Source organism: Ictalurus punctatus, chromosome 19 (assembly GCF_001660625.3).
Source record: "Ictalurus punctatus breed USDA103 chromosome 19, Coco_2.0, whole genome shotgun sequence".
In the NCBI taxonomy this organism is placed as follows: domain Eukaryota; kingdom Metazoa; phylum Chordata; class Actinopteri; order Siluriformes; family Ictaluridae; genus Ictalurus; species Ictalurus punctatus.
In genome coordinates this window covers 10,116,415-10,131,993 of record NC_030434.2, presented here as the reverse complement: position 1 = coordinate 10,131,993, position 15,579 = coordinate 10,116,415, and the positions used below count along the sequence as shown (strand labels likewise).

The window sequence follows — 15,579 nt, the reverse complement described above, 5'->3', positions numbered from 1 at the left end:
GTTAATATTTCGTCTAACCTGCAATTTAAACCCACATCATGGTCGGCTACACACTAAAACAGGGACACTCACTCGTGCTACTCGTGTGTTAGCATTTCCATCATCTGAATTTAGTTTCTTGGATGATAAACATGATAAACATCATTCAATGTACATCATTCATGTGCTGTCTGTGAAAATTGGGTCGTAGTTCTGAGGAAAAAAACAAAACAAAACAAAACAAAATCACCACTAGCCTGGGTCATGAAAGTCAAAATGAGATTACAGACCTACTCATTAGTTGACTTACATACACCAGTTTTACCTTTTTTTTTTTTTTTTTTTTTTTTTTTTTTTTACCTTAAGATACAACAGTTCACAACAACTACTTCCCAAATTAGAGTGTTCATGTGAGCTCAGCTGTCTGAAGTCAGAAATACACTATATGACCAAAAGTATGTGGGCACCTGACTATCACAGCCATATATGCTTTCTGAACAACCCGTTCCACTCTTCTGGGATGGCTTTGAACAAAAACTCATCCACAACAATATTAGTGGGATCAGGTTAGGTGAGGAGGTCTGGGGTGCAGTTAGTGTTCCAGTTCATCCCAGTGGTGTTCAATGGGGTTGAGGTCCCCCTAATCTGTGCAGGACATGCGAGTCCTTCCACTCCAACCTTCACACACCATGTCTTCATGGAGCTCGCTATGTGCACAGGGGTGCAGGGGTATTGTCATTCCTGAAGGAAGCCGTTCTGTATTTCTCAGACATCAGCAACTACTGACCGATATCACTTCTCTATTATCTGCAGCTGCATGATGTTTTTTGAACCTTCGTAAGTTCTCCCACACCACCCCATTGCAAAGCTTCCCCCACTGGCTTCCTGTATCTGCTGGCGTCAGATTTAAAACACTGATTCTTGCCTACAAAGGCAAAAACAGATCAGTACCCACTTCCCTCAAAGCATTAATCACACCTCGCACTGCACCACGCTCCCTCCGATCCTCCAGCACCGCTCGATTGGTCTCACCATCTCTCAGGGTACAAGGAAGGCAGGCATCAAAACTCTTCTCTGTTCTGGCACCTAGCTAGAGGAATAAAGTTCCCTAGATGTCCAAACAGCTGAGTCGCTGGCAGTAATCAAATGACATCAGTAGACCTTACCTCTTTCTGAAGTATTTAAATTAGCACTTTCATTTAAAACAATTGTGTTGTCTATTTGCTTTTATTACTACATTATTATATACTACAGCCAGTATCAGGATGTATTTATTGATAGACACTTCTCTAAGTCACTCTGGATAAGGGCATCTGTTACATGCCATAAATTTAAATGTAAATGGAATTTAAATTTAAATTTACATATTTTGGCCTGTTTCGGTGAAGGGAAGTTACAGGGAAGCTACAGCATACAATCGTGTGCTTCAAACTTTGTGGAAACAGTTTGGGGAAGAACCACATATGGGTGTGTTAGTCAGGTGTCCACAAACCTTTGGCCATATAGTGTAAAATTAACATTCACTGTAAGCTGTCTATAGAAACTGGAATTACAGTATTGTTTAGTTAATGCTTCATTTAAAGTGGATGTAATAATTCAATGTTTATAGCACTGAAAGTTACATGAAGGAGCAGTTTGATTTAAAAATCTTGCAGAAAGCAAATGAACATTTCAATTATCAAAGTATGACCGAGTATTTAGCGACTTCATAAGCTCAAAAGCTTCTTATAATACTTAAATCATGCTGTTATTCTTTTGTTCTGAAAGTCAACACAGATTGAATGAGGAGGAGCTTCTTCACACAGGCCATTTGGGCCCTTAACCAGGACAACACCTAGGACTATTTATAGACTACATATACATATAAATACATACCTTGGATTTCTTTGCACAACACTCACACACCCAACATTCAAGTCAGTACACACAGCATATCACATATTTATATTGCCGCTGCTTTTTCAGTGCAACTACCTCTTTTCGATGCTGTCCATACAACTGCAAATATCTGCACTTTATACCACATATAGTTTATACATTTTTTGACACTGATAACAGCTTGGATGGTCCTTTTCCTCTTTGACCCAGAGAACAGAACGGCTGTGTCGTCCAAAAATTATTTGAAATGTTGACTCATCAGAAACACAAAACACGATTCCACTGTGCTACTGTCCATCTCAGATGAGACCGAGCCCAGAGAAGTCGGCGGTGCTTCTGGACAGTGTTGATGTATGGCTTCTGCTTTGCATAGTAATGCTTTAATTTGCATCTTGGATGCAGCGACGAATGGTGTTGACTTACAAAATTTTACCAAAGTATTCCCGAGCCCATGTCAGGATATCCATTACAGAATCATGACGGTTTTTAAGACAGTGACGTCTGAGGGATCGGAGATCACGCACATTCAGAAGTGGTTTTTGTCCATGCCCTTTACGCACCAAGATTTGACCGGATTCCTTGAATCTTTTAATTATATTGTGCACTGTACAAGGTGAAATGCCCAAAATCTTACTGATTTGTCTTTGGGGAATGTTGTTTTCAAAGTGTTGGGTTATTCATTGATGCATCTATTGGCAGATTGGCAAGCCTTGACCCATTCTTGCTCTAAAAAAGGACTAGACCTTTTTTGCAGGCTCCTTATATACTATGATTAGATAATTGCCTCATCTGTTTCACATCACTTTATTTCAACTCGTCACATCGCTATTAGTCCTAAATTGTCCCTGTCCCAACTTTTTTGGAATGTGTTGCATGCATCAATTTAAAAATAAACGTTCACCTTCAAAAAACTATGCAGTTGATTAGGTAAAACATCAAATACCTTGTCTTTATACGTTTTTTGTTAAAATACAAGTCAAAGTACACTTACAAATCACTCCTCTTAATTTTTATTAGCATTTTCCATACTGTCCCAACTTTTTCGGAATTGGGGTTGTATTTTTCTTTTTCTACATAAATAAATTCTGTTTTATGTCACTGGACAGTCGTAAGAAAAAAAAAACATTTCACTGCACATCTTACTGTGTATGGCTGCATGTGTGTGATCAATAAAATTGTATTTGATTTTGTTTTGATTAATCCATTTATTACCATTATAATATAATTAACACAGTATAATTAGAATTCTTAAGTAATTCCAAAAAATGAAACACTACACAAATGTCTTCTTGTTTCATTTAGTTTATTTAATTAAACAGTTCTTGCGAACGGCATTTTTATATTTAAGGAAAAATGAAGAACACAAAAAAGAGAGCACGGTAATTCTCAGTCTTCAGCACTTCATATGGTTTGTAATGCTTTTGCAAAAATAATTATAGGCATATAAATCACACAGGAAATATATTCACCCCTAACTTACTTCAACTCGGTCAACTCATTTCCTTGGTTATCTATTAAAGCATAAATGAATATTATAAATCCCTATTGTCTACAATAAAATGAAACCAATTACAATAATAATTTGGTAAACATTTTTTGTATGTAAACAGGCTTGTTTGTGTGTTACCCTGACACACATCTGTAGGACATGAAGTCTCTATAAATGGCAGCATGTAAAATAGTGCATCAATTCAAATAGATTTTAACCATCACCACCAGTATATGTATTATTCAAACAGCATGTCCCAATCTTACTCCTGTACAAATGTCTGAACCCTGCTGCGAGAGTAGCGTCACTGCTTCACACGTCTGATATTGCGAGTGGCTTGGGTTTTCTGGCTGGTTTGGATCATCTCTGTTCAGGGAAAAAAAAAAAAAAAAAAAAGAACATCCAAAGTCAAAAAAACATCATCCAACCCAAATCAACTATAACATTAAAAGAGCAGCTGTTCTGAAGCCTTTGCTTCAGAAAGGGAATTACAACTGCAATGATAACGTGACAAGCATTTCCCCTTTTGAGCAGCTATTTCCATGCTGGACCCAGGGCTAATTTCTAGGCTGGAAAAATGTAGACAGCCTGAAACAAACTATCCAGATCAAAAGCTGTATTCAGCTGTGACTGACACAATATGGACATCTCTGTATGAGTAAAATCCAACACCACATACAGCTCTTTTTATTATTAGAGAACTATTATTTACAAATGTTGTCGTGTTGGATTACACAGTGTTGAGGTAAGTGTTTAAATAATTACACCCTATTTAGGCGTGTGTGTTACAATTGACATGGTTTATAGTAGTTCACAGCCATTTTGAATATTCGGTGCCAGACAAACAGACGTAGACACTGTGTCGCTGCAGTGACATTACAGGCCGATTGCACTGATAAATAATTAGCACCAATATTGAAGATGACTATGGAGTTCTGGTTGGCTCAGCACAACCCAAACCTCCCATTATTCAATAATTAATTGTACTTTATAGTCTCATGAGGAGTATGAATAAGAGATTGCTTTCGTACGTGCGAAGTCTAGCATGTACTGCTCTCCATTTACAGTGAAGTTCATGGAGCCCTGAGGGTTACGCTGGAACTCTGCCTCAATGTCAGCGCTTGATAGTGTACAGCTGGAACCCTAGAGAGAGAGAGAGAGAGAGAGAGAGAGACAGAAAGAGAGAGAGAGTGAGAGAGTGAAAGAGAGAGAGAGAGAGAGAGACAGAAAGAGTGAGAGAGAGAGAGATGGGTGAGTTTTTCTGACACCTTTATAGTAAAGTACACAGATAGACAGAATACAGATCTCACAGGTCTGTCAGAGAGACACTGAGAGAGAGCAAGAGAGACTGTATGTGTGTTTGTGTATAAGATTTGACTGAATAGGATGTGTAACATATTTCAACCTAAAAGGAAGACTAAACATCTAAACAGAAATTGCACTCATAATGATAAGCCTTCCGCATTTCTCAGATGCACACTGGAATGATCATCAGTTCTATGAAGAGAAAAGCCTCTGGGACAGAATAAACTTTCACTCTGTACACAAACTGTGAACAAAACAGGTGCATTATTTTGTGTGAGGTATTTGAGCTTGTTTGTGTATGTGTCAGAAATGAAGTCTGATCCTGTATCACGGTTGTTGTGTGTAGTTTGGGAAAAGTCTCGCTCTGTGAGTTTTTAAAGTCTTTGTACATATCTGTGAGCATGTGTGTAGTCTTACTCGTGGTTTGAAACTATGCCAGTTTCCTCCTCTCCCACTGAACTGCCACAGAGGAGTCTTCGTAGGTGAAGATGTACTCATGGTCTTAAACATATTTGTCAGTGTATTCACCCTGTTGAGGTAACATGACAGATGATCAGCCAAACTGGTTCGGGTTATTGCAAGAATGCAGTGAATGTCATTTTTAAACCTCATTTTACAAGCAAGCATAATGCTTGTTCTCACAATATTACATACTACTTAGCTATGCTGGAGAATAGTTCTAACTAGTGGAACTCTTGGGGCTGATCCTTGCCTTCCTGTGGCCCTAAACACAATCTTATCATGGCATACATATGTGGCAGCGGGGGCGTGGTCGAGCGTCGACTGTGGACGGAAAGAAGGCAGGTAACGCGTGATGAAAGTTCATTTGTTTGTGTCTCTCTGTGCTTTCAGTTGCCTCCCGTAGAAGCCAGAGTGAGAGAGAGAGAGCACCAACCAGTACAGAGCCGTGTGTGTGTTTATTATTAAAAACCCTGAAAAGCCCTTCTGAGTTATTCCAAGCCTGCCTCGCACTTCATCATTCTCGTACCATTACAAGTGTCACAACATACTACTCTATACTAATGTAACAGAAGGTGTAGCACTTCAGCAATGCTCTTATACAATATGCTGTGGTTTAAACCGGAGCGCTGGGGCAAGATAACTAATATACATGGTCATGGCACAGGTGAAACAGTGTTGCTAGGTCAGTGACCTCACACTTTGGTGATATGACGACAAGGCTGTCCTACCATATTTTATACAGTATAAACCTATAAATCTATGCTGATGCAGCCATTTTTGCATTTTGTTTGGTGAAAACCAAGCACCGTGTATCACCACAAACAGTTCATACCAACTGTCAAGCATGGTGATGTAGGGGTGACGATTTGGCTTGTTTTGCAGCTACAGGACTTTGCAGTCAATGAGACAATGATGAATACCCCATTATATCAGAATTTTCTTGAGAGAAACGTGAGGCCAGCTATCCAGCAGCTTAAACTGGGCTGAAATTGGGTCATGCAAGAGAACAATGATCCCAAGCACACCAGCAAATCAACATCGCAATGGCTAATGAAGAAAAAAATTAAGGTCCAGGTCCAGACCTCAACCCCACTGAGATGCTGTGGCAGGATCTTAAGAGAGCTGTGTATAAAGTAATGCCCTCAAAATCAAAGAACTGAAGCAATGTTGTAAAGAAGAGTGGGCCAAAATTTGTCCAAAACAATGTGAGAGACTGATAAACTCCTACAGTCAACATTTACTGCAAGTTATTGTTGCAAAATATGGTTGGCACGGAGGCTGCTATGAAACTTGCATCATTTGTGTGTAGAACGACCAAGCACTAGTGATTGTGCCAGCAAACCTTACCCTCCAACCTGAGGAGAAACATATTTCGGACGCCTTCTGATCCTCCTCTTGTGGCTTGTGGACAAGTTTTTCTGACACATGTCTGACGAAACACACACAGCCAAATTATGTCAAATTACACCCAAAAAGTGTGACAGATATGATACATTTGAGAGACTAGACAGCTTCTAGAGATTTTTTCTTTCGTTTTTTTTGTGCACTTCTCTGTCACACACCTTTAAATCTTATCTCATAGTCTGTGGAGTTGATGGTGAATTGAACGGTGCCACACGAGCTCTTCTTGAACTCGCTTTCCAGCCTGGAGCTATCGACTGGACTGACGCTCCCCTGTGCATCCTACAAAAGCATTCAAAACATATTCAAAATCCATCCGTCTTCTGCAAAAAAAACACAACTTATAAATTAACTCTTGTGCTCTGACATTTTTAGTAAAGGCACAATAACACTAGAAATGATTTTTCAACGTAAAATTTTATATGGAAAAATGATTTTAAAAAGGATTTTAACATCCTTGAAAGATCCAATAGCTACATACACCAACTGAAAAAGAAACTGTGAAGGCATGAAATGGTTTTTCTCTGTTGGAGCTGGTACGAAGATGACCTAGATAAGCCTCTCAGGGTTTAATTCGTCCGTGATATGTAGTGATTTGTTAAAAACATTTTGCAGACAAACCCGTTAAACAACATGTGCTTGTAAAGCGATCCGACATAATCAGTGTGTAGTAACCCATGAGCATTCAGTCCAGTGACTTCAGTATTCAGTTCAGGTTTTTGGAAACAAACTATTATATACTGTACTGTATATAGCCTAAACTGCATCTTATATTTTGTAGTGTATATAACAGGAAACCATGCAAAGGAGAAAACATGCTCTTTTGCTATTCAATATTTGAATATGCCATGCCATGTCTATATTCCTCTTTCAGCTTTTGTATGAATGTTTTCTCTGTAGTACATATATGTTTATGATGCACACACTTAAATTTCCAGGGAGAGTGCTGAGGACGTTTTTGACATCGGTAGCACTTACCTTCTTTCCGAACTGATACCAGCCATGGTTGCCTCGGTAATACCACAGCCATTCAGTGTATTTGGAGCCTTTGCGTCTTACACGCAGGTTGTCCTTCTTCAAGATGCGCATTCTCGTAAAGTCGATTGAAAGAGCACTTCACATGTAAGTGAAACATTTGAGGTGGTTCATCAGAGCAAATTCTTACAGGGGAAAACATGAAAAACATGTATATTTAATAAAATAGCCTTGATTGCTATCCCAAAGATACTCGATTAAACAATTAAGCCATGTTTTTGTTTTGTTCTGATCTAAATCAAAAACTGAATCACATACCTGGCATAGTATAGCTACCATTATAAAATAGTACCATTACAAAAGCCATTCTCAGTGTACTCAGCTTTGCAGTTATGTTAAAAAATAGTCTATTAATTCCCACTATCATGTTTCCTCATCACATAACAGCTACTAACTAGGTATGTTACGAGTTAATGTGGTATAGTTTAACACTGGACTACAACCCCAGCCCTACTCTAAACCCTAAACTAGGACTGTGGTTCCAGAGAAAAATGTCATTCCTCACTCATCATATGGCTGTGATAAGAAGACCATAAAACCTGACTTGACTTGACTTTATCTAAATTCTGCTCTCTGTTGTACTGTGTAGTCATCTATCCTGTCTTGTAGGGAAGCCCTTTTTAGAGCCACTGTAGTGTTTTGTATTTTCTCCCACTGTTTGTGAGGGTTTCCCCTCAGATATTCTGTTTTCTTTCCACTTTCGAGAAATATGCCAGTAGATGGACTGGTTTCTCTATTCCAGTACTTATTTGTTATTGTATTCCTGCTTCGTGCCCAGTGTTCCCAGGATTTTCTTTGGATCCACCGTGACACTGACCAGGATAAAGTAATTACTGAAGATGAATGAATAATTTTGCCTGTTTTCTATCTACGTATACAATATTGATTTCAAATGATTTATTTAAAAGAGTTACGTTTAACTCTGGTATACAGATGCGTCTATTTAATTAACTAATTTGAAAAAAAGAAAAATAATATATGAGCTGGGTCAGCAACAGCAAATGGCATTTGACAGAATAACTGCTCTTCTGAAGAAATTGCTTGGTATACGTACCCACAGGGAGTGTTAAAGATCCTGATGCCTTTAGTGTTAGGTCGGGAGAACTGAGCTTCCAGGACATAATCATTCTCTACATCCATCCAGCCGGAGCCCAAATTCAACTGCCATCTATACGGCTTGCTGCTGTCCGTATCACTGTCTGAAACATGATAAACCAAAGTAATGATCAATTTAGGTGGAGGTAAGCAAATACAGACCCTTCCTTCAATATTCCTTCTAAAGCCACACCCACAAATATGCATGCATTGGCTAGGCTAGAAAACCTGAATGCTAGTGCAAGAGGCGGAGCTTTCAGAATTGACAGGCAACATGATTGACGGGTGAGGAGAGACACCTGACGGGTTGGATGTTGGTGAGCTACATAATTAGTTTCTTGTTCAAAGAGCTTGGGGCACCATGGAAAAATTTTCTACTGAATACAAAAAAGGGTTCTAACCTAAAACATTTAAATGATAGATATAAAAAACATGACCGCACGTACCAGATGAGTAGCTGCGACTGCGTTCTCTGTAACGTTGGGTCGTCCTGTCACGGCTCCTCCTCTCTCGATTTTTCTGAGCAGATGGCCTGTCAGAGTTCAGGTTATGACTGAGGCGGCAGCTGGCGCCATAGCGACAATTGCCTTTCAAAAAGTATTTGCACACGTGCAGGTCTGGACACTGTTTGCCATTGCGACAGTGGCCTTTGTTGTAGTATCTGCAGGCCTGCTTCTGGGTCACAGACAACAAGCAAGAACTTTAATAAACACTACCAAAACAGATCATTCACACTCAGGTTCCTCCGCTTTAACAGTTCTAAGCTTTGTTCCCAGTGCTAGACTTCATGAAGTGTTCATATGGGGACATCAGGCAGTTTAGGAAACAGCCCAAATGCTGTTCAGATTCCTGACAATCAGCGTTCTGAGTTTATGCTGTTAAGTCTTGTGGCTAAGGGACCATGTGCATTACCTATAATGCGGTTGTTGGATTGTAAGAGTACATGTTTCTTAAACAAATCAAAACAAAACAAGTTCTTTAATGTCCTATCTGAATCTGTTTACTTATACAGAGTACTAATCACAAATTAGCACATTAGTTAAAAGTCTACACAGCAAAATCCCAATGATGAATTAACCCTAATGATATTGAGATTAGAGGAACCCAAAATATCAATACTGGAGATTTAGCGGTGTTTAGGCATGTAATGTTATGACATATTTATTTCTAGTGACTCTTTTATACAAGAGTGAAGATCTCTCGTATAAAACTTCAGATTTGGGACATACCCGGTAATGTCAGATCATGAACTGTAATATGGTTATCCATCTATGGGCTCCTCTTATGCATCCCAATGAGTGCGCTTTCCTAATTATAAGACCATTACAGCACAGTCAACATCTCTATGTTTGATTCCATATGACCCACATTGATTTTTCTTTTACAGAACAAGCCTAAAACATTGTGAGAAATGAAAATGTATGTGCTTGTCTGAAATTAGTCAACTTGAATTTGTATAAATCATTTTCAAAGATTATGCATAGTTTATTTGAACCTGAGAATAAAGTGAAAATGAAAGGTAATTGTAAGTCTGTCCAATTTACACTAAGTTACCATGTACAATGTTTATATTGCTAAAAACTAGGGACATTTTATAAACTGCACATTTAAATAGATAAGTATTACTATGTTGCTGTAATATTTAAGAGGTAGCCTGGGTAGCTGGGACATCAATTCACAACCCATCCCACCACACCCATTCTGATGTTTGATATGAACATTAACTGAAGCATTAACTTGACTTATATATATATTATATTCATTATAGTTTTAAAGTCAATTGTATCCAACTGAAGGTATTAACTGTTGAAGTATTATGGTATGAAGTGTAAAGAGGAGTGAAGTGTAAAGAGGAGTGAAATGTAAACAGGAGTGAAGTTTAAAGAGAACTGAAGTGTAAAGAGGAGTGAAGTGTAAAGAGGAGTGAAGTGTAAAGAGGACTGAAGTGTAAAGAGGAGTGAAGTGTAAAGAGGACTGAAGTGTAAAGAGGACTGAAGTGTAAAGAGGAGTGAAGTTTAAACAGGAGTGAAGTGTAAACAGGAGTGAAGTGTGGAAGTCACCTGTGGTGTTTCTGAGTCAGAATCAGATTTGGACTGTGAATTTGTGTCACTGTCTCTGAAATCTGTCCCACTTTCATCTATAGAAAGACAAAGGCAGTGATCACACACACACACACACACACACACACACACACACACACACACACACACACACCAACATTTCCCCTCTCAGGTAAATACGATTAGATTCAGGTTTCATGTTTTTTTAATAATAGGTTTCGCTTTAGGATTAGAGTCACTGTCACAGTGTACAACATGGAAACTACTCTTAACGAGTTTGCAACCTATATAACAATAAATTACTAAACAAACCAGTGGCACAAACTTCAACATGTCATCGTTTTTCAGTCCAGCAGCCGCGAAACAATATAAATAAATATTTTTTGCGAGACTCACCGGATACGTCCTCGTAGTTCGAAGCCATGTTTATAACTAAGAAGAAAAGAAACTACTTTCAATTTCATTTCGTCGAAGAGTTATTATGCGGCAATGCCTTGATAGCGTCCGAATGAATTTAAGTGTCTATTTTCTTTTAAAGAATGCCATAACAGGTATCATTACAGGCTTCAAACACACGTGGCTATCTGATGCGAGGTTTACTTCGTTCAATAACGCCAGTAAAGCTGTATTTAAGAGCATATTATTAATTATTATTTAAACTTAATAATGGCCACTGGGTGGCGCGAGAATGTAATGGTGTAAATTGTTGCACTGTGGCGTCATCTTGTGTAACTACTGTGTAACTACAGTATACCAAAGACTCGATTTACAACTTACAGTTCCTCAGCCACATGACTCGAGTTCATAATTGTTAATAATTATTAATAATATAATTAAATACAATTAAGATAACTTCCGGCATATATTGGTGAGAAAAAGAATATATATATATACATATACATATACATATATACATATATACACACACACACATATATATATATATATATATATATATATTTATATATATATATATATATATATATATATATATATATATATATATATATATATATATATATATATATATATATATATAAACCCACAACAACAAACAAACATATCATACACATCACAATTACACTTTCGACTGTGAACATGGTTCTCACACATAATTATTACTTCCCCTCTTCCAAATAAGTTACATATGTGGACCATTTCTTATAATATAAATTTTTTTTTTCAGTCTGTTTAGGGTCTTCTCTAACTTCCAGGTCCTAAGACTGGTTTGGACCCAGTACCTTATGTGTTTGTCTCTTATTTCTTTGTTTGTCCACCCACCTAATATAAACAATCGAGGACATAGTGAAACATGAATATCCAAAACTGTGCAAATGTGCTCATGAACACTCTTTTCCAGAAATCCTGAATTTTTGTATAAAACCAAAGAGCATGAGTTAAATCTCCATCCTCTGCCTTACATCTCCAGCAATATGGTGTATCCTTTAACCCCAGTTTAAACCGTCTGGAAGGAGTCCAGTAAAAAATGGTGCATGATCTTAAACTGTTTAAGGCGTATTCTTGCTTCCCTAGATGCCGTTTTGACATTCTTTAAAAATCTATCCCATTCCTTGTCATCGAATATTAGGTTCAGATCTCCATATTTTCTTAAGAGCTAACTCTGAATCTGAGACTCTGAATCAACCAGGAGTAGCACACTGATGCTTCATGACCCTTCCCATATGCCGAAATGACCTTACAGTAAGCACTGTACTAGAACCAAAATTCGTACAAAGTAAATGTAACTGTAAATACCAGAAAAATTGAGATCTAGATACACCATACTACTGTCTCAAGCGTTCAAATGATTTCAGACTATCATTTACATAAAGGTCACTTAATATAACAACACCCTTCTTAATCCATTCCTTCCATAGAAAGGGGGCTTTATTTATACACAATTTAGGATTCAACCATATAGTTGAACAGGCATTTAGGTAAGGGTCAAAGCACCGCAGATGGGAAATCTTTAACCATACTGCCAATTCTACCAATGAGCCAGGTGTCTAAAGAAGAATGGGAGAAACTGCCCAAAAATAGGTGTGCCAAGCTTGTAGCATCATACTCAAAAAGACTTGAGGCTGTAATTGGTGCCAGAGGTGCTTCAACAAAGTATTGAGCAAAGGCTGTGAATACTTATGTACATGTGCTTTTTTTGTTTTTTATTTCTAATAAATTTGCAAAGATTTCAAATAAACTTCTTTCATGTTGTCATTATGGGGTATTGTTTGTAGAATTTTGAGGAAAATAATGAATTTAATCCATTTTGGAATAAGGCTGTAACATAACAAAACGTGGGAAAAGTGAAGCGCTGTGAATACTTTCCGGGTGCACTGTAGATTGTGGCAGCTACACTAGGCAGTGTCCATAAACCAGACTGACAAAGAGCTGCCCTGCATCCTAGCCTTGGTCTCCCAATGCCTGGAGTAATCTATCTATGTTAGCTAAAGCACAGGTCACAATGCCCATGTACAGTATAGCAGATGATGCACAGGAAAAACTTCCTTTAACCATATCAGTATAATCTTTATACTATGGCACAATGAAATCCTTTGTATTATGAGTGCATTTGGTGCTATGAGTTACACATCAGCTGCATTGGCATTGCTGTGAAACCAGCACAGGGCGCATTCAGACTAGAGACTGCATCTCTGAATAGGTCAAAGGGAGTGGACATTTAAATGGTATTCGTCCTTGGCCTTCAGGGAGCTTAAAAATTTTTCTTCACAAGTGCAAATAGTGTGGCATGACTCGCTAGTCTAAACTATGTATAGTGGAAAACAGCTAATTTGGTGGCTAACCATGAGGAGCATGCATTAGGGTGGTAAAAAAACATACAAACACTCAAAGCTGAGGGATTAGACTCTGATGGGGCAAAAACCAGCTCAAAAAGGAGTTAACAATCTAACTAACAAAATAGTCTGAACATAAACTGATTGACTCTGTTTTAGTTATATACTGTACATCCTATGTACCTGTGTATTGTATCATGAAGTCTAAGGGTGACATATCTGACACCTTGCCACCTTGTTTACACAGTATGAGATATGTGTCACCTTCAGACTACATGAAACATTGCATATATACATTTAAGTTAATCTAAATACTACTGGAACTTTACAGAATTTTACTGACAAGTAATTTCTACTTTTATGTGAAGGGTTTGAGTTGGGGGAGCATGGTGGCTTAGTGGTTAGCGCATTCACCTCACACCTCCAGGGTTGGGGTGCATTCCCACCTCTGCTCTGTGTGCGTGGAACTTGCATTTTCAAAGCACAGGGATTTCCTCCAGGTACTGTGGCTTCCTCCCCTGATGGTCCACCGCCATCAAGCAGTTTAACAGTGACAGATTTCTGTCATTTCTAGAACACATTTCTGTTATATTTTTGGAAGATTTTCTGTGAAACTCAGGATTTGTGTCTGTGCGTATGGCGAGAGATAATTTCTGATGTTAATCTAATACCATTTTCTTTAACCAAGTTTTAAAAGAATAATAAAAAAACTGGCCCAATATGGTTTATTATACATTTGGGTTTCCTGGGCCACACTATGAGCTACACCATTAGTGACATTTAGTGCATGGTAAAAGGGTGATGTAGCAGGCAATGACAGGGAAAATTAAGTTAAATACTCTGGTCTGAAATAAGGAGCACTGTACCCTCAGGGAAGATAAGAGTTTGCATGGAGGTTTTGACCTCTATCTTATCCTCTATCCTACATCTTTAGAAATGCTTTTACCCTACAACTCACAGGACCTCTCCATGGGACCAGTCTAACATTTCTGTTGTACACGTCTACATTTATTTTTATTAGTTTCACTGGAGATACTGAATATTACGTTTTAAGATGAATAACAGAATAATAATCTCTTGTTTCAGCATTGCAACATCCTGTGATTACCTATGTACTGTATACAGTTTAGAATATGTTTAACACTTGCACTTACTTCCGTCTCTGTCTGTCTCTATCCATCTATCTCATTCACCTCTGGGTAAATCACTGTCCGGATATTAAAATGTTATTACAGACTTCTCACACATATGATAATGACAATAATGAGTCTTTATTGGTCAGATATACAGTAGAGCACAGTGAAATTGTTTTCTTCGCATACCCCAGCCTGTCAGGAAGCTGGGGTCATAGAGCAGGGTCAGCCATGATACGGTGCCCCTGGAGCAGAGAGGGTTAAGGGCCTTGCTCAAGGGTCCAACAGTGGCAGCTTGGCAGTGCTGGGGCTTGAACTGCCGACCTTCCGATCAGTAACCCCCCCCCCCCCAAATATCTTTTGAGTTCCAGTTCTGATCAAAGTAGGATCCTTTGGGAAGGTTTTTGGATCCTTTCAGGTGGAATATTCAGTGCTTGTGTCTTGTTCTTGATATCCGAGTTATAACTTAGATATCGCAATTGGCCATTTCAAAATGCTGATGTAACCTACATGCAGTTATTTCATTTAGAGTAAAAACAGTTAGAACAATTCACTGACTTCTGTCTTCTGGCTATTTTCAAACTCAGTTGATTTTGTATTCTATTTTGGATTTTTTGTCTTATTACAGGACACAACCAAATGAACTTATATTTCTAAAAATGTGTTGTAAAAAGGTCCAGCTTTCTGAATGAACAGGCAAGTCAAAACATTTGCTTGCCCTTATTGGTCGGATGTTGCAAACAGAGATTTTAAACACATATTATTTTTCTAATAGCTGTCAGTATGTGAGAACTTTTCCAAATAGCATAAAGTATACCGTGATGCTTGAAAGTTTGTGAATTTTCTATATATATATATTTTTTCTATATTTCTGAATAAATATGACCTAAAACATCATCATATTTTGACACAAGTCCTAAAAGTAGACAAAGCAAAACCAACTAAACAAA

At 38.1% G+C, this 15,579-nt stretch overlaps 1 protein-coding gene across 2 annotated transcripts; it reads right to left on the bottom strand.

The window, feature by feature from the left end:
- Positions 1-3,143: 3,143 nt before the first annotated feature.
- si:ch211-244b2.4 (ZnF_C3H1 and WWE domain-containing protein) lies at positions 3,144-11,326 on the bottom strand. 2 transcript variants are annotated; one of them, XM_017494616.2, is made up of 10 exons: positions 11,101-11,326; positions 10,705-10,781; positions 9,091-9,316; positions 8,604-8,748; positions 7,493-7,628; positions 6,676-6,796; positions 6,461-6,542; positions 5,069-5,180; positions 4,378-4,489; positions 3,144-3,712 (listed from the first exon to the last, which is right to left on the bottom strand). In XM_017494616.2, exons 1-10 carry the CDS (start codon positions 11,126-11,128, stop codon positions 3,651-3,653), a joined length of 1,101 nt encoding a protein of 366 aa, XP_017350105.1. In that variant the 5' UTR covers positions 11,129-11,326; the 3' UTR covers positions 3,144-3,650. The 2 variants fall into 2 exon arrangements, with proteins under 2 accessions (XP_017350105.1, XP_017350103.1); XM_017494614.2 differs by having other exon boundaries at positions 9,091-9,319; positions 11,101-11,324.
- Between the last annotated feature and the right edge of the window lie 4,253 nt (positions 11,327-15,579).